Source organism: Hermetia illucens, chromosome 5 (assembly GCF_905115235.1).
Source record: "Hermetia illucens chromosome 5, iHerIll2.2.curated.20191125, whole genome shotgun sequence".
Taxonomy (NCBI): Eukaryota; Metazoa; Arthropoda; class Insecta; order Diptera; family Stratiomyidae; genus Hermetia; species Hermetia illucens.
Genome location: NC_051853.1, coordinates 8004898 through 8022880, shown reverse-complemented (window position 1 = coordinate 8022880; position 17983 = coordinate 8004898). Strand labels below are relative to the sequence as shown.

General features: G+C 46.3%; 2 protein-coding genes across 2 annotated transcripts; one reads left to right on the top strand and one right to left on the bottom strand.

The window, feature by feature from the left end:
• Nucleotides 1-268: 268 nt before the first annotated feature.
• On the top strand, nt 269-11076 carry LOC119656661 (non-structural maintenance of chromosomes element 3 homolog). Its single transcript, XM_038063140.1, has 5 exons — nt 269-586; nt 645-819; nt 10569-10722; nt 10780-10852; nt 10915-11076. Exons 1-5 carry the CDS (start codon nt 386-388, stop codon nt 10996-10998), a joined length of 687 nt encoding a protein of 228 aa, XP_037919068.1. The 5' UTR covers nt 269-385; the 3' UTR covers nt 10999-11076.
• A 2177-nt stretch (nt 11077-13253) lies between these two features.
• On the bottom strand, nt 13254-14559 carry LOC119656665. Its single transcript, XM_038063143.1, has 2 exons — nt 14411-14559; nt 13254-13830 (listed from the first exon to the last, which is right to left on the bottom strand). The coding sequence occupies exon 2, from the start codon at nt 13748-13750 to the stop codon at nt 13316-13318; it is 435 nt and encodes a 144-aa protein (XP_037919071.1). The 5' UTR covers nt 13751-13830; nt 14411-14559; the 3' UTR covers nt 13254-13315.
• Nucleotides 14560-17983: the final 3424 nt, after the last annotated feature.

The following is a 17983-nucleotide window of genomic DNA, read 5'->3' as shown; positions in this document are numbered from 1 at the left end:
TATGGTCCCCCATCAGAGGAGCAGCTGTGCCACAAACTGACCAAACCAGTCGATTTTTCAACCGACAATCGGCCCCATTTCATAGAAATACTTTCATAAGCGAAACCACCCAGGGAAATAGGTAAATCTTTAATAAAATACGCACCAATGCGAACGAAAATTCCTCCTCTCTCGGAAAAGTACCTTTTGATTCGACCCTCCCCGTGGAAATAATTGAAATTGAAATGAAAAGTTTGAGTTGCTGACAAGTCATTGAACGTATTCATTCACTAGTAAACACTTTTCCCTGACAGTACGTTCTTTGTTTACGGGTGGGCGCTCATATATTCAAACACCGGTTGATACGAATTTCGCTGAAAGTTGTTTGCATGTCCGTAGCCTAAATATGTCGCAGTCACAGCGCCCTTCGCAATCTCAAGTAACTTCAGTGCCACGCTCGACAGCTATTAAGTTCGTGAAATATATGCTGAACAACTCGCTCAGCAAAATTCCGATAAAACGAGTGGATCTAACCACTCATGTCCTCGGCGGTAATTCAAAAGCGTTCTCCGCATGTTTACAACAAGCTCAGGAAATTTTACTGGAGGTAACCATCGATAAAGTTATAGTAATTATGCAGATAACCGATATTATCGCTTTTACAGATTTATGGATCAAAAATAGTGCAAATTCCAAATAAGACTCCTCCACAATATATTTGTGTTTCAACACTGGACCCTGCGAGTGAGCTTGAACATACCCCGGCGCAAAAGAAAAATATGTCACTGTTGTTCCTGGTTTTATCATTTATTTTTATGAAGGGCGGGTCTATTAATGAAGGTAAGTGAAATAATTTAGATGGAGTGTGCCTTGTTACTCTCATTCGCTTTTACATTGCTCTTCCTTGTGAGTTGGGGCTATATATATATGGTTGCCCTTCACCCCTTCATGCGGTACAGTGTATCAACCACGTCTTCGCGCCATCGCTCGCGGTTACCCGAAATGCGCTTCAGCTCGCACTCCCCCAGGTCAGCGCACTCCGATGTTACGACGCAGGCAGGTATTGATGAAAGCTTGGAGCTTCTGAGTAACAGTGGATTTCCCTTTCCATGTCCTACTTCCACATAGCAACACAAAACAGCCTCAACTTGATCTTGATGCAACAACTGCATTTCCAGATTTTAGACAGGGCAGCAGAAGCGGATCTAGCGTTGTAAAATGCGTCGGGCGACATCCACCGTCCGCAAAAACCACGCTTCCTCTTCTTCTTTTTCTTCAGCCTTTGTCCCGTTCACAAGCGGGGTCGACTCGTCGTGATCGGCTTCGCCATTTGGCTCTATCGAATGCCTGATCTGGGTGCAATCTCGAGGCTTTCAAATCCCCATCCAGCGTATCAAGCCACCGTTGCTTAGGTCTGCCTTTTGGTCGTTTACTATCAACTTCGATGTTCAGACCAATCTTGGCAAGTGAATTCTCGTTTGCACGAATTGCGTGACCATACCATCGAAGACGCCTCTCTCGCAACTTTTCCACGATCGGTGCAACCCCATAACGATCGCGGATATCCTCATTTCGGATGTGATCTAAACGTGTGACGCCACTAGTCCAACGTAGCATCTTCGTCTCCATTACCGCAAGACGCCGTTCATTGTCTTTTATGGTCGGCCAACACTCAGAATCATAGAGAGCAACTGGACGTTCGTTGATACGTCGATCACAAAGGACACCAGTTGTGGAACGCCACTTCATCCAGGTTGCGTTAATGCGTGAAGCAATTTCATAACGCAGCTCTCCATCGGCTGATAGCGTTGACCCGAGGTATCTAAATCGCTCAGTTCTGGGCAGATCACTGCCGCTGACAGTGATTGTGCCTGTTTCATGGGGATCGGTCGTCAAAAATTCAGTTTTGTTTAAATTCAATCTGAGACCGTGTTGCATGAGGCGATCATTCCATTTTTGAACAAGTAGCTCGAGATCATTTTGCTATCAGATGCTAGGAAAACATCATCTGCATAAAGCAGTGTGTAGGGCGCTGGACGTTGGATATCCCGTGTGACGGTGTCCATAACAAGAACAAAGAGGAGTGGTGAGGGGGCGGTTCCTTGATGAACACCAACAGAGACACGAAGCGGTTTTGATACACCCGCCATACTTCGAACTTTACTTTTCGGATCGTGGTAGAGCAATTGAACCCAGCGCACGAGTTCTTCTGGCACGAAGTGTTGTCGTAAAGCATACCAGATGAGTTCGTGTGGTACACGATGAAACGCTTTCTCTAGATCCAGAAAGGCAATGTAAAGAGGACGATGCTTCTCACGGTGTTTCTCCATGAGTAACCGCGCAGCGTGTATTGCGTCAGTAGTTCCGCAGTTCTTGACAAATCCGGCTTGATTCACGGTTATTTCAACGATTTCGCGAATACGGTTGTCAAGAATGCGTTCAAAAATCTTCATGGTATGGGAAAGTAACCGGATCGGACGGTAACTTGAACATTCTGCTGGGCTACCTTTCTTTTTCCATATTGGAACAGTGGTACTTTCTTGCCAGTCAGATGGTGTTCTTCCTTCCTGAATAACCCGGTTAAAGAATTCACTGAGCCACAGTGTTGGGTCCCAGCTCTTCGCTTTCCAGAGCTCAGATGCGATGTCGTCAGGTCCTGTTGCTTTCCCCGATTTCATTTGTTTTATTGCCTCCTCGACTTCAGTTGCGCTGACTGGTGGAACTGCTCCAAATGTCGCCAATGATTGTGGAAGTGGAGGATGAGCAAATTCTTCATTTGAAATCTGCTCGAAGTATTCTCGCCATCTATCCGTTGCGGCTCAACGGTTGGTAAGCAAAGTACCGTTCTTGTCATTAACACAACAGAAATGTTCGATACCCTGTGTGCGTTCATCACGGCTTTTAGCAAGTCGATACAGATCTCTCTCGCCATCCCGAGTGTCCAGTTTATCGTAAAGATTCTTGATGTGGTTCGCTCGGGTGACAGCGACCGCTTTCTTTGCTTCCCGGTTGGAATTCTTATAAATTTGCCAATTAGCAGGCGTTTTATCGTCGAGAAATTTGTGGTAGAGGCGTTTCTTTTCACGGACCTTCATTTCAACATCATCATTCCTAAGTCAAGTATCTCGGTTGATGTACCGCTTACCCGGCTTGGTGACCCCGAGGGTTGCAGAGGCCGCTTTGTGGATCGTGTCTCCTTATCGATGGCTTAATTCGCAGGACGGCAATCAACGGCCGATGTTGAGGTGCGATGGTCTCATAGGGAACGACTTTGCAATCAGTGACAGTGGTAAAATGTTGGCGTCTTATGAGAATATAGTCGATTTGCGTTTTATGGTTCCCACTATAAAATGTGGGAAGATGAGACAATCGTTTGATGAACCGTGTATTCATAAGTACAAGGTCATGGGTGTCCGCAAAATCGATTATACGCTCGCCACCTTCATTGCGCGTTCCGAACCCCCTTCCCCCATAGCACCTGTTACCGTCTGCCTTTTCACCCACATGACCATTAAGGTCGCCGCAATGATTATGTAATCGTCAGCAGGCACGTGACAAGTCTTTTCATCGAGAAGTTGCCAGAAGGCATCTTTCTCGGCATCAGGTCGACCTGTCTGTGGTGCATACGCGGTGAAGAAGTGAATAGTGCGATCAGCTGATATAATGGTGAGCCTCATCAGCCGATCATCAAATCGTTCGGCTTCTTTAATGGTATCACGGAAACCCTCTGAGATGGCAATGCCAACACCATATTGAGTGTGTGGGTTACCAAAATAGAGAAGTTTGTAGCCATTTTTACCGCGTTCGCGTTGAATGTCGCAGCTTTTGGCACCAGACCATCGGGTTGCTTGCAGAGCGCAGATGTCAATGCACCTTTTCCGAAGGGCTCTTGCGAGTTCCTCGGTCTTTCCAGTTAGGGTACCAACATTTAGCGTGCAGACACGTAGTTGTTTTGTTCGTTGTGTGCGGACTAACTTGCTTACGTCCTGACGCCGTCCATGCGTCAAGAACCCTTGCCCATTTCTCGACAGGACCGGGGTCCGTCCTGCCGCGTCGACTGAGATGGACGACCTAGCATTTTTCCGAAGCTTGTGATTCAATCCGATCATCATGTTTGTAACGACATTGTATGCATTTTCTTGGTCGACCTGTCGCAGGGCCTGTCACCAAGAGAGATCAGGTAGGATTTAGCATAGTAGAATAACTCCAACTATCCTCTATCTATCTCTTTCCCTGATCTCAGCATTTTATTTTTGTTTTACTGAGGATAGTACAGAGTACGTTGCCTCAAACCCTCCTCCTTTACCTGGGCTTGAGACCAGCATACTATGTTAATAGTATGCCCCCCCCCCCCCCCCCCTCCTTGTTTGCAAAAAAATCAGCCAACCAGTTTTCGCAAGCCTCTTTTGATTCGAACTTAGTAGCACCAAGAGCGTTTTGCATGGACCGGAAGAGATGGTAATCACTTGGTGCCAGGTCCGGACTATACGGTGGGTGCGATAGGACATCCCATCCGAGCTCCCGTAGCTTCTGGCGGGTCATCAAAGATGTGTGAGGCCGAGCGTTGTCGTGGTGGAACAGAACACCATTCCTATTGACCAATTCTGGCTGCTTCTGGTCAATCGGCTGCTTCAAACGGTCGAGTTGCTCACAGTAGAGGACCGAATTGAGGGTCTGGCCATAGTTGAGCAGCTCATAGTGGATGATTCCCTTCCAATCCCACCAAACACACAGCAAAACCTTCCTGGCCGTCAATCCGGGCTTGGCGATGGTATGGGCCGACTCGCCGCGCTTCGGCCATGATCTTTTTCGCTTGAGATTTTCGTACGTGATCCACTTTTCATCACCAGGCACCATCCACTTCAAAAATGGGTCGAATTCGTTCCGTTTCAGCAGTGCATCGCTGACGGTTTTTGGAATCCAATCTTCTGCAAATGGTTCCAAACGGTTTTATGGTCCTTACCCAGTTCCTGGGGAAATCGAGCGAATGCTCACATGTTGGCTTACTTGGATGATTTCGACGATTTTATCGGTTTCTATGACGATTGGCGTGCCAGTACGGGGTGCATCTTCGACATCCACTACACCAGAACGAAATCGATCGAACCAACGCTGTGCTATGCGAATGGTTACAGTATCGGACCCATAAACTTAACAAATTTTTATGGCTGCCTTCGTTGCATTTTTACCTCTCAGGTAGTAAAAATGTAAAATATGTCGAATTTCTTCCTTGGTGGACTCCATTTTGACGCGCTATAACTTGAGACTGAAACGTACGATTATAAAACTATCAAAGAGACACCTGTAGCCCAGATTGTCGTCTTCTCCGTATAGTATGACCCGATGCGATAAGTACAGCACAAGATATGTTGAAGTGTCGCCATCTATTGATAAAATACGACATTACTTTTTCCCCAACCTAATATATATGTTTTCCATTCACCCCTTCGTGCGGTACAGTGTGTCAGCCACGCCTTCGCGCCATCGTTCGCGGTTACCCGAAATGCGTTTCAGCTCGCACTCCCCGAGGCCAACGCACTCTAATGATACGACGCAGGCAGGTATTGATGAAAGCTTGGAGCTTCTGGGTAACAGTGGATTTCCCTTTCCCTGTTCTACTTCCACATAGCAACACAAAACAGCCTCATCTTGATCTTGGTGCAACAACTGCATTTCCAGATTTTAGACAGGGCAGCGGATCTAGCGTTGTTAATGCGTCGGGCGACATCCATCGTCCGCAGAAACCACGCTTCCTAGATATACAAATTTATCGACGATTTCGATGCTCTGCCCATTAATGCAAATAAGGAGAGTGCGTTGCTGCGTCAGACTTAGAACTTTGGTTTTGTTGGTGTTTATCTTCAATCCAACTCGACTTGCCTTTCTTTCCAAATCCAGAGCCACGTGACCAAGGTCCATGACCCGGTGAGAGAGCAAGCAGATGTCGTCAGTGTAGTCGAGGTGTTTGAGAAAAGATGTCATTGTCCATTGAATTCCTCCATGTCCTTCGAACAAGAAAGCATAAAGAACATCAACGATAGCAACAAGAAATAATATCGGTGACAGGATGCAACCCTGGCGGACTCCGCTTTGGCCCTCAAAATCCTCCGAGATTTTGCCTAAGTGCAGCGCGTGACATTTCGCGCCATCATATGAGGCTCTGATAGTAGCTATTAGTTTCTCTGGAATGTCCCTCCTACGTAGAGCACACCAGATACACTCCCTGTTCACGCTATCGAAAGCTTTTTCGAAATCGTTGAAGAGCAGATGAAATGAAGATCTAAACTTCGCGCACTGTTCCAAAATGATCGGTAAGGTGTTGATGTGGTGAATGCAGGAGATCCGGAACGGAAACTAGCCTGCTCTCTGTCGATCAAACTTTTAGCTATTATCGACCGCAGGGACCCCACAGACACCCCTCCAATTGTCACACTCAAAACGAGTCCCCTTCTTTAGGATCTTGACGATAATCCCCTTTCTCCACTCTACCTGAAAGCTCTCGGTTTCCCAAGAGTTTTGTACGAGTGGAAGGAGCAGCAGGTCACTCATAACTACATGCACAGCGATAAATAACTCTGCGGGGAGACAGTCCAGCCCAGGCTTTACTTCGTTTGAGTGTATTCATGGCCAAAATGATTTCTCTTCTACTCTTCTTCTGCATGGAGTACAGTTCGTATCCGTGGATTACGGTGACTAGTCATTTCATCCACAAGTGGAGAAGTGTGAGTGTTTGAGGTGGGGGAGAGGGAAAGCCTCTAAGCGCTCAGACCCTAGTGGTCCATTATACTCGATTCTCCCGTCTAACGGAATATTCCGGACTCGTTTATGTATCGCAGGATTTCCGTTAGTGGATATGATGCTACTCGCTGCAGTTGTAGCACCTCAGGACCAAAAATCGAATATCTGATGCGTCCATGGGCGGGCCACTCACATAGATAATGTTCCGTGGATTCCGCTGGGAGTACGTGTCATCTTGGAGAATTCCTATTCTGAACATATGCCCAGCTAGTGAATTATTGCCTTTTAGGCGGCCCACAATACTTCTCCAAGTGTTCCTGCTTTTCGACAGGATAAACTTTGCCATATGTTTGTTTGGTTCTGACAGGAAACGTTTGGTGTGTTTAGCAGCATTAAAGCTCAGCCAGCTGTCATTATGGAAAGCGTATTTACAGCTTTTAATAGCAACAATAGCTGACATTACTGACAACCCAGGGTACCCGGGAAATTAAACCCTCTTTTGCTAAAGCATCTGAGATTTCATTTTCCTCTACACTACAATGACCGGATACCCAGAGTAGTTTCACCTTATTGAATCTAGAAACAGAGTTCAATCGCATTAGGCGATGACGGCTTTACGGTTTCTTACCAGGGCAGAGGCAAATCGTCAGACGCTGCCTCACCTCTGCCCTGGGAGTAGTGTAATCGAAGCGGGTTGCAGATGTTAAATGCTCCTTTATGTAATTCGCAGAACACAATATGACTACGAATTATATTGAGTGCAAATCCGCCCTATTGATCAGAGCTTGGCCAGAGCTGAAAATAGTTTTTTGAAAATTGCGGGGTCCTAAGTCCGCATCAACTAGGATGCCGGACCGGAGAGCAACTTACTCCCTCTTCAATCGATTTCTACATTCCCTACATTTTGAAATGATCAAAAAACCGCTTAACACCCTCAATACAGCTTGACTATCGCTACAGATTGCGACGCGCCCGCCCTTCTACCGCTCGTCAATCATCCAGGTTGCCGCCCTTAGGATCGCATACACTTCAGCCTGAAAGACCGTTGTATATTATCCCAAGGGAAAAGCCCACTTTCCGTTTTTATTCGAGAGGTACACTCCTGCCCCAGAACCCTGTTCTTTTTTTAGCCATCGGTGTAGAAGGCGTCAGTGTATCCTGACACGCATTCTTCTGGTTCGTCCCAGTTTTCTCTTTCTCTTCAAGATAACTTCATATCTTCTACCAAACAAATGTATGGGGATCCGAGAATCAAAAAAGGCACTGCGAAAACTGGAATCAGTTCTTCCAATGCTCTGTGCCCTATGGCCATTGTTTCAACATAGAATTAGTCTATGAGATGCTCTCATTGAACTGCTCTCAATAAACAAATCCAAGGGCTGCAAATTGATTAATGCATTCAGAGCTGCGCCGGATGTCGTGGTCATGGCACCGGTAATATCCAGACACACAGTTCTTTGTAATGTGGCTAGTTTACAGCGAAAACTCTTTTGTTTCACCTTAACCGACTATACTAAGGTTGCATAAGCGAACTTCGGCCTAATGATAGCATCATATATCCACATTGCTACCTGAGGCCTAAGTCCACATGTTGAAGCAAAGGTCCGCCTACGCAGCCCATAAGCTGGGAGAGCTCGTTTCATCTTTACCTCGGTCCAAAAAAGCTTCCTGTCTAGAATAACTCCCAGATATTTGACTTCTTCGGAGAGTTGTACTTCTCATTTTTGGAAGGCAAAGACCATTCAGTTTATTTCTTTTTTGCAAGTAATACCATTGTAGTTTTATTTGGATTTACTGAAAGTCCATGCCTGAGGCACCAACTGTCAATCAAACCAACGGCGTGTCGTGTATTTGTACATACCGTTCCGAGATCTGGGCTAACAGCTAGCACAGCCGCGTCATCTGCATAAGCTTGAGCGTGTATTGACCGATTTTGCAGTTCGGATAGTAGTTAGTCGATTAACTTTCTCCACATAGCACCCCTCATTGAGGGCAGCCTTTCGTCGCTACCTTTGTTAGATAGCTATCAACACCCACTTTAGCACACAACAATCTCTGCTGCATAGCATAGCGTAGATCAATTTAATTAAAGTTTCATCAACGCCATGCTCTCTGCCGGCAACACAGAGCTTTTGGAAGGGCACACAGTCAAACGCCCCTTTAATATCCACAAACACCCCCATCGCCTTTCAGAGTAGCGTCCTCTATCTTTGAAACCAAAGAGTGAAAGGCAGAATCACAGGACGTTAATTTGACCAACTCTTATGTTTGTAGACGTAAGTGGAGTCTAATATGAAATTACGGTCGCCAAGACCTTGTTTTCCAATCGCATGTCCGTGCAAGGTGTTGTCAGATCGCACCTTGACATTCAGATCACCCATCACGATCACAATATCACCTTTAGGAAGCCTTCCCTGAACTGCGTTTAATTGCTCGTAGAAAGCATCCTTCTCTACTATATCGAAAGTTTTGGTACGTAGCATTATACAATTGTGATGCTTCTTATGTTGGACCGGAATCTTGCATTTAGAAGTCTGTCAAAAACTGCCTCCCAAGTCAAGAAAACGCGCCTTGCGGTAGAAGTCAAAAGCAACCCGAGACCGGATTCTTGTCTGCTACCACTGCTCCGAAGTACAAAAACACATTGCCGCAAGAGAGAAAGGAGTACTCTCCAGAGTCGCACCATCTTCCTTCGCTTGCGCCCAGAATATAATAATAATCGTTGGCACAACAATCCATATTGGATCAGGGCCTTGAAGTGTGTTAGAGCACTTCATTTAAGACCGTAACGGTACACTAGGAGGCAATGTGGTCAGCATTGCGCTCGCCCGAGATTATTACCCTGATTTGACTCAGGTACTCATTCACAGCTGAGTCGACTGGTATCCGACGTCAAATCACGATGCAAATTCCACTGCCACCAGTGAGATTTGAACCGCGACCTTCCGTATGACAGCCGTATTGCGTATTGCGTATTGCGCCCAGAATGTCCAGCTTATATCGCTGGAAATCCCGCTAAAGTTGGAGAAAGCGAGTATTCTGAGAATCATCGCGACCGTTTCCGTTGTAGTCTCTGTTGGCAGGAGAAATTTTCAACGATCTCAAAGTTGTAGTCTCCTATTTTTATTGTTTTCGTTTGACCAGTGCGATTCGATGTTGCTGATTCTTTGTTCTTTGGCATTGACATCTGCGTCGCGGATCACTTTCTCCAGGGCCAGGTTAAAGAGGACGCATGATAAGTCATCCCCTTGTCTTAGACCGTTGTTGATGTTCTATGATCTCGATAGTGATCTTGCTGCTTTTATCTGGCCTCGCACTTTGGTCAGGATCAGCCTAGTCATTCTTATCAATTTCCTCGAGATACCGAATTCTCTCAGGCCGTGTACAGTTTTACCATGACTATGCTGAAAAGATGGTGCAGCTGATAACCATATTCCAAAAGTTTAACCATTGACATGAGTGCGAATTATTTTGAAGTGAAATCCCTAGACCTAAACTAGGCCGAACTGGATTTTTGTTGAGGGTGCAAGGAGTCCTGAGTCCACATCCACTTGATGACGGATCGGATCATTTGGGAAGCAGTTTATTCCATCTCTTGTGGTCTACGCACCCCTCTGTTTGAGTTAAACACATAAGTTTTTAGAAAAAAATTTGACTGACGGTTTCGTCCAGTTCTTTAATTCTCCCTTTAAAAATTATTACTTCGGCCTAAAGACAGGTCGACATGTTCAGTGCTCCCAGAGCTCCCAGTACTCATCGAAATAGAACAGGCGCATATAAGCAGGATATTATTTTCATCTCATGTATGTCAGGCAACTATAAAATGGGCTAAACAATTTTCATTTTTGCAGAAGCAATTCGTCAGTTTTTGAAAAAATTAGGTATATCGCTTAATGAGCCACATAACTACTTTGGTAATGTTAAGAAACTACTAACGGAAACATATCCAAAGCAGTTGTACTTATCTAGAGAGAAGCACGTAGCGGAAGGGAAAATTGAAGCAGAGTGAGTTCGGTTTTCTCAAACATAAACTGAAATTTTAATCCCACGGAATAATTTCAGGTTTTTGTATTCATGGGGTTTTCGAAGTGAAGTAGAATTTCCGAAGAAAACTGTCTTAGCTCTTGTGGCCGAGGTAATGCGCAAATTTCATTTTCATTTATAGAATTATCGTTATATGTCGGGTTATTTTCGTAGATACTCCAGAAACCAGCAGTCTGTTTCGGGCAGCAATATCAAGAAATCTATGGTGAGGAAAATGTGAACATGGAAACTGATTAGATGTACAGTTTTAACAATTGATAAAGACTTTCCGCTTAGATGTTTTTGTTTTTTATAAAGAAATAAAGTTGCGTTTATTAAAAATGACGTTTTTCTATTACTTGAAAGGGAAGAGAGACATTTTCTAATGCCCCGTTTGAGTGATTTAAAAAATAAATCAGATATAAATATGACTTGCGGTTTCGTCTAGGGCAGAAGCAACTCATCAGACGCTGTCTCACCTCGGCCCTGGGAGCAACGTGACCGAAGTGGTTACAAGTTGGCATTTGCTCCCTTATATTAACTCAAAAGCACGACATGTGTTATATAGGGTTAGATCAAGGTATGTTTGGAAGTATCGGCCAATATAGCTGTGTAAGGCGGGACGGAGATATGGTGAGCCAGTCGTGAAGTCGAAGGTGAGCCAGTCGTGAAGTCGAAGACCGTTGGAGCTACGGATTGTATCTAACTAGGACATGTACCTGGCATTGAGATCACTAGGAATGATAATGTCCAAAGGCTTGTCGGAATGGTGCAGATGAGACTCACAAAAATAGTACAATTTCGAGAAGTCTTCGGTGTCGAAGGATTGTTTTATGCAATATACGGACGCTAAGAAGATGGTCGAAGATTAGGTATCATGCGAGTGTTACCACGAGTGAATCAAAGACGCTTCACCCCACTCTTCTCCAATATATGTAGAATTTCGTCTATCACTATCACCAACCTAGAAAGTAGTTCTAATTGGGGTAAGTGACTACTACTCAAATCAGATTGGATTTTTTTTATGAAGGTAGAAATCTTAAAAAGTCGCTACTGCGCCAGGTGGGCAACGTGTAAGATTCTCACCCATTAAAATCACCCCCACTTCGTAGCCATAAATAACACCGATTGCGAGTTCAACGGGAGCGTTAGGTTCTGTCTATGGAGAAGCTTGTCAGCTCGCGTGGCCAGATTCGATACGCTTTTGATCTTCAAGTGTGGGTACTCTTCATTGAGCTCTCGCATTATGTCAGCCGGGTCTGTTTCGTGTCTCTGTGGAGACCGCGGATTGCCAAGGACTGAGTCTTTAAGGTTGGTAGGGTACTAGTTGTGGCGTGTAGCCCCTTTTCTTTAATAAGCTTGAAGATCGCCGCATAATCTTCGGTGCTCTGCGCAAAAATGGGGGTCTTGTCGGCCCTCGTATTCTTTAGGGTTGCTTTCAACCCTTTTTCTTTTCAAGTCGGGGGAACATTGATTTTGTGCCCAGTGACCAGTGGAATTTTTTTTTGCGGGTAGTTGAGGGTGTAAGGTGCCTGTGAGTTTGCCGGATCCCTTCGAGAGATGCCGATCTTCCAATTGTTTGATGATGCCCTGCTGGCAATTCAGTTACTGGGCCATGACGACCTTCTCCTGTTTCATTTCACGACCTACACTTTTCAACATTTTCCCGGCTGACGCTCCAATCCCAGAGATCGGCACAGAACTGTTACAGCTTGACGACGAAACACTGAACTTCTCATCTAGCCTCCGACCCAGTAAGGGACCTAATGCGATTGTGGAGAATCTATTAGATCTCTGCATATACTACCAGACCTGGGGCGTAAAAATCAATGAGGCAAAAACACAGGTCATTCTCTTCGGAGAAAATCCAGATCCCCACGCATGCAACAGCAGGGCAGCAAGGAAAGAAGCATAAACATTCGAGGCAACTGAGAGTAACAAATCAATCATCTTGACCAACGCATCCGTCAACTGGAGTTCGCTGGGGTCCAAATAGGGCATATCAAAGTTTGACACCAACGTATGCTTTTCCATTCGGAACACTCTGCGGCATTCTTGAAGATAGGCCATGGAACTTGTTGCAAACTTCCAAGTGAGATTCAATCCATCAGACGCTGCCTTACCGTTGCCTTGTCAGCAATGTGTTCGAAGTCAATGTGGTTTTTGCTAGAAACACGTTGTTTAGGTCTAAAGTTGGCCGAAGCTATTTTTATGGTTGAACATTGGGTTCTTACGTTCTTAGTCTCGACCCATTTGATACCGGACCGGAACCATGTAAGAGCGACTTATTCTCAATGGACGCTTCCGTTTGCGGTTCCCATTCCCCGGAAGGCATTTTCTTTTGAGGCAAAACTCAGATCCTCACAAGGAAACGACAATTGCTGTGCTACATAAAATGGCATGCATCCAGATAGAGAAAATCGATATCGCCCACAGAGAGTGTACCTTCTACCCAGGCAAATCAATAAAACCCAAAACATGTGTACATTTATCCTAAAATTTATTAAGAGAACTTATATTTACAAAATTTACCAATATAATGTCAATCAACTTTGCAGTGCCTTCTCCTTATGATTTACAGAGACTTTTCCAAAATAGTATCAACCTCACTGCAATTATACTTCCCAGAGTTACTAACATAGGATCCGCCGTGGGAGCTGATAAGATGAAACATTATGGAATTATGTTCTTTTGAGAAAAATGGGGCGGGAACGAATTTAATGGAATAATCTCTCCCTGAAATAAATGCAGGGAAAAATTCTGCGAATAAAATGTTTCCATATCGTGAAACTGTAGATGACTCCCAGATTTCGGTTTCCATATCGCAAAGCTCTTGTGTCAACTTGCTCATTACTCGGTCCAAGGCGGTTTTGCATCGCTGAATATCAGTTTCGGATAAAATCTCCAGATTTCTTAGTAAGAACTTATCCTGTTTAATGTAATATCCTGGAATTGAAGACTCAACTAAATTTTCTAGCTCCTCCTTTGCTTCTAGGGACTTCTTCAACATTTCTTTGGTGATGACGATACTTTGTGTAACAGTGAATTCCACCTCAGTGTAATTATGCGGTGTTTCCAACGATTAATTATCTGAAATAATAAAAACTTATTGTTTCTTTTTCATTGGTGTGGATATTTATTCTTGCAAAAACCGATATTTCGGGAACCACTTGTTCCCTTCATCAGTGCTAACAAGTTAGTTTAGTAGGGGGAGCCGCAGCTCCAAACATTCAGACCTTTGTTAGCCCATTGTACTATCCCCGGAGCTCGCATATTCAACGGTTTGTCGCCTATGGCGCATGCAGGTTAATGCGAATGTGAAAACATTCTCCAGAAATAGGGAATGCGCAGACTTCTCGTCTGAGGTGGCCGGGTAGCTGTATAAAAAGTGGGGAGCCGTCTCTTCTTCCTGCTCACATTGACTGCATATAATCCAGACCACCACTCCGATTTTTTCCATGTGGTAGTTTAAGAAGCAGTGTTTTCATGTCCTACTTTTTAAAGGAAAACAAAAATGCCGCTCTAGCGGCCCCGGGTTTCTACACAAAGATCGATCCACAGAAAAGCTAAACGCTTAAAATTACCCATCGGGAATACAGTACTGAACAGTTCACAAAAAATGAAATACTTGAGAATGCTATTTCATGAACACTTAAGGTTCAATCCCTACCTTGAGCTCGCTCTCAGCAAAACACGCGGTGCAGTAAGTAGGATCTACTCTTTTCTTCGTAAAAGCTCTGAGCACTCAGGCTATTGTTAGGCCCATTGTACTATCCTCGTAAATCGCCTATTCAATGGCTTCCCACCTACGGCATTCGCGGGCTTTAGCGAATCTGAGAACATTTTCCAGAGGCAGAGAGTGGAGAGATTCTTCATTGAAGAAAACCTTGCCAAGGTGTCTTCGACTGAGATCTGAGTAGGCCGGGCAGCTGCATAAAACGTGGGGGGCCGTCTCCTCCTCCTCCTCACATAGGCGAAACCACCACCCCATTTTTCAGAGGGGTAGGGACAGTTCTATAATCGGATTCCCCGAGAACACCCCTGCGCCCGATCCGCCTTAAATTACTGATCCAGCACCAGATAAGCACTGAACCACATGCAGATACTGCCAGCTGTTGAGGGTCTATGATGTGTACGGATAAGCTTCTCTAATACATTCGCAACTCCGGTCCATTGACCCTGTGCGGAGTTGCCAAATCTCCCATCAGGCGCGTCCCTTCGTGCGGATAAGGGAATGCTCGGCGAATGTGTCATGGGCGTGCACATGCACGCATCCGGAGATGTGTGTGTATGGGCATGCTTATGCGCAGGCTGGGTAGGTGGGAAGTAAACGCCCACCCGTGGATAAAAATTGGCTATGGGAAGGACACCCAGAAATTAAACCAAATATGGAAGAGGAGAAAAGTAGTTTTTTTACGGTGCAGGGCTTCGGAAACCCAGTGCCGGCGGTTTTTGGGAGTGAGCAAGCGGGCTCCCGGCCGTCGATATCCAACGACCGCAGTGCCTCAGTAGTGGGAAACTTGGCTACTGTGGCATCTAATGCTACAAGAGATAATGGTGGAGTGGAAATTAGGTCCACACCGGATCCCTTTAGAAGGAGTTCGAAGCTTGGGAGATCACCACCGAGAACAATGGTTCTTTTTGGTAGTCGAGATTCGTCGCGGGATTCTGAAAGAAATACGAAAAGTCCCTTAATCGAGATCATTCCTTGTGGCGCAAGGCGCGAAAGCAAACGGGAACATACCGGAATGGCGTTCGTTACACTCGGGGAACGAATAAATGAACTGTGCGAGTTCATCAAGGAGAGGCGGAATATCCACCAAAATATTCGAGCCTTGATAAGAGGCATTAAATTGTCTTATATCAAGGCACTCGAAGAAAAGAATTCGCAAGCGTCAGTTGGCAAGGTCACAAGGGAAACGCAGGTGACACCTCCCGTGATAAAGCAGGCGGGAAGATAGGAAAACGGGCTAGAGACGGTACCAGCGAGCCTCTTGGACCACAGCAAGTCCCGAAGAAGAAAAAAGCCTCTTCACCAAAGAAGGCGGAGCCGGCGAGAGTACCCGCGAAACTCGGTAATCTCACGATTGCAGCCACAACACCTACAAAAGTGGAAGAAACCAACGCCCGGAGGCCCGAACAATGGACTAAGGTGAGCAACAAGAGGAAAAAGGACAAAAAGAAGCTCCGCCCGGAAATAATAATTATTTCCAAGAAGGGAAATATGTCCTATGCCAACATCCTCCGAAAGGTGAAGTCAGACCCGGAATTGAAGGATTTGGGGGATAGTGTGAGCCGTATCAGGCGAACACAGAGAGGGGATCTGATGCTGGAGTTAAGTAAATCCGCCGACAAGTCGGCCGATAACTTCCGCGGGAAGGTGGAAAGTGTACTTGGAGAGGAAGCTGAGGTAAGAGCTCGGAAACAGGAGATAGTGGTCGAATGCAAGGACCTAGATGAAGTCACCTCACGGGAGGACATCTGTGCTGCGCTGAAGCAACAGTTCAACCTTGGTGATATAGACCAGAGTGCCATAAGAAGGATGAAGAAGGCATATGGTGGCACACAGACCGCTATTATTAGTTTGCCGGCGTAATCAGCTATTAAGTTAATCAATCACTGTGAGGCAGCTCAGGACCTGCTCTCGCAAACCATTCGAGAGTCGAATGTCGATGTCGCGGTTATTTGCGAGCCGTACAGAAACTACGGCGGTGCGACTTGGGCGGTGGATGCGTCTGGCAACGCCGCAATCTGGGCGTGCGGAAGACAGGCCATTCAGGAAGTCATGGCCCCCCCGGCAGCCGGTTTTATAAGGACGAAGGTCAACGGTGTCCATATTTACAGCTGCTACGCTCCTCCTAGTGCAACCTTAGCAGAATATGAGGAGATGTTAGACAGTCTGGTGTTAGATGCTAGAGACCGCAGCCCTAAAATCATTGCGGGCGATTTCAACGCGTGGGCCCTGGAGTGGGGAAGCCGATCGACGAACACCAGAGGTCAAATTCTGTTGGAGTCATTTGCGGAGCTGGACATCGTGCTGGCCAACGTTGGATGCGTGCCCACCTTTCGAGGAAGAGGGTCGGGTTCGATCGTTGACCTGACATTTGTTAGCACTTCACTGGTAAGGGGGATGGCTTGGCAAGTGAGTGAGCACTACACCCACAGTGACCACCAGGCCATCTTCCTCTGCATTGGGAACCGGGGAAGCAGTCAACGACGCTCTAGAGGTGGAAAGGCTAAGGCGGTTTGCTGGTCTATCGGAGCTTTCGACGAGAAAACATTCCTGGCCGCATTGGAGGGAGCCCATGATCCGGATGGAACAGCGGTGGAAAGGGTCACACAGCTGTCTCAGCGTGTAACCGAAGCATGCGACGCTACGATGCCACGACGACGTTTGCACCACGGCAAGAGGCCAAACTACTGGTGGAACACGGAGATCGCTGCCTTGAGATCCTCTTGTCTCCGAGCGAGGAGACTTTCCCACAGGACAAGGGGAAGGCCGGAGCACTAGGAGCGTGAGGAGGAATACAGGGACCTGCGAAGCAACCTTAAGAAGGCCATTCGGAGAAGCAAGCGGGAATGCTACCAGAAGCTCTGCATGGAGGCTAATACGAATCCGTGGGGTACAGCCTACCAAGTTGTAATGAAGAAGATCCGCGGGCGAAAATCACCTCAGGTGACATGCCCACGGCTCTTGTTGCAAATAATTGCAACTCTTTTCCCGCAGCAGGAGCAGGACGAAAGAGAACCCCAACTGGCAGCTCAGCAGGACGTCTTCTCGATCCCTGATGTTACCGAAGAGGAACTTTGGGAAATCTGCAGACGTATTGGGGACAGCAAGGCTCCGGGATTGGACGGAATTCCGAACAGGGCTCTGAAGGTGGCGGTCAAGGCCAGACCAAGGTGGTTCGCAAGCACATTCGAATCGTGCATGGCGGAAGGAGTGTTTCCCGCCCAGTGGAAGAGGCAGAAGCTGGTCTTGCTACCGAAGCCCCGAAAACCACCCGGCGTGCCCTCTTCATATCGCCCTATTTGTCTCTTAGACACCATGGGGAAGATGTTGGAGAGGGTGATATACAACAGGCTGCTCCCGTTCATCGAGCTTGCGGGTGGCCTTTCAGAGCGGCAATATGGGTTTCGGCGAGCCCGTTCTACGGTCGATGCAGTAGCAAAGGTCGTGGAATTGGCTCGAAATGCAATGGCCATGGGCAAATGCTGTGCTCTGGTGACGCTGGACGTCAAA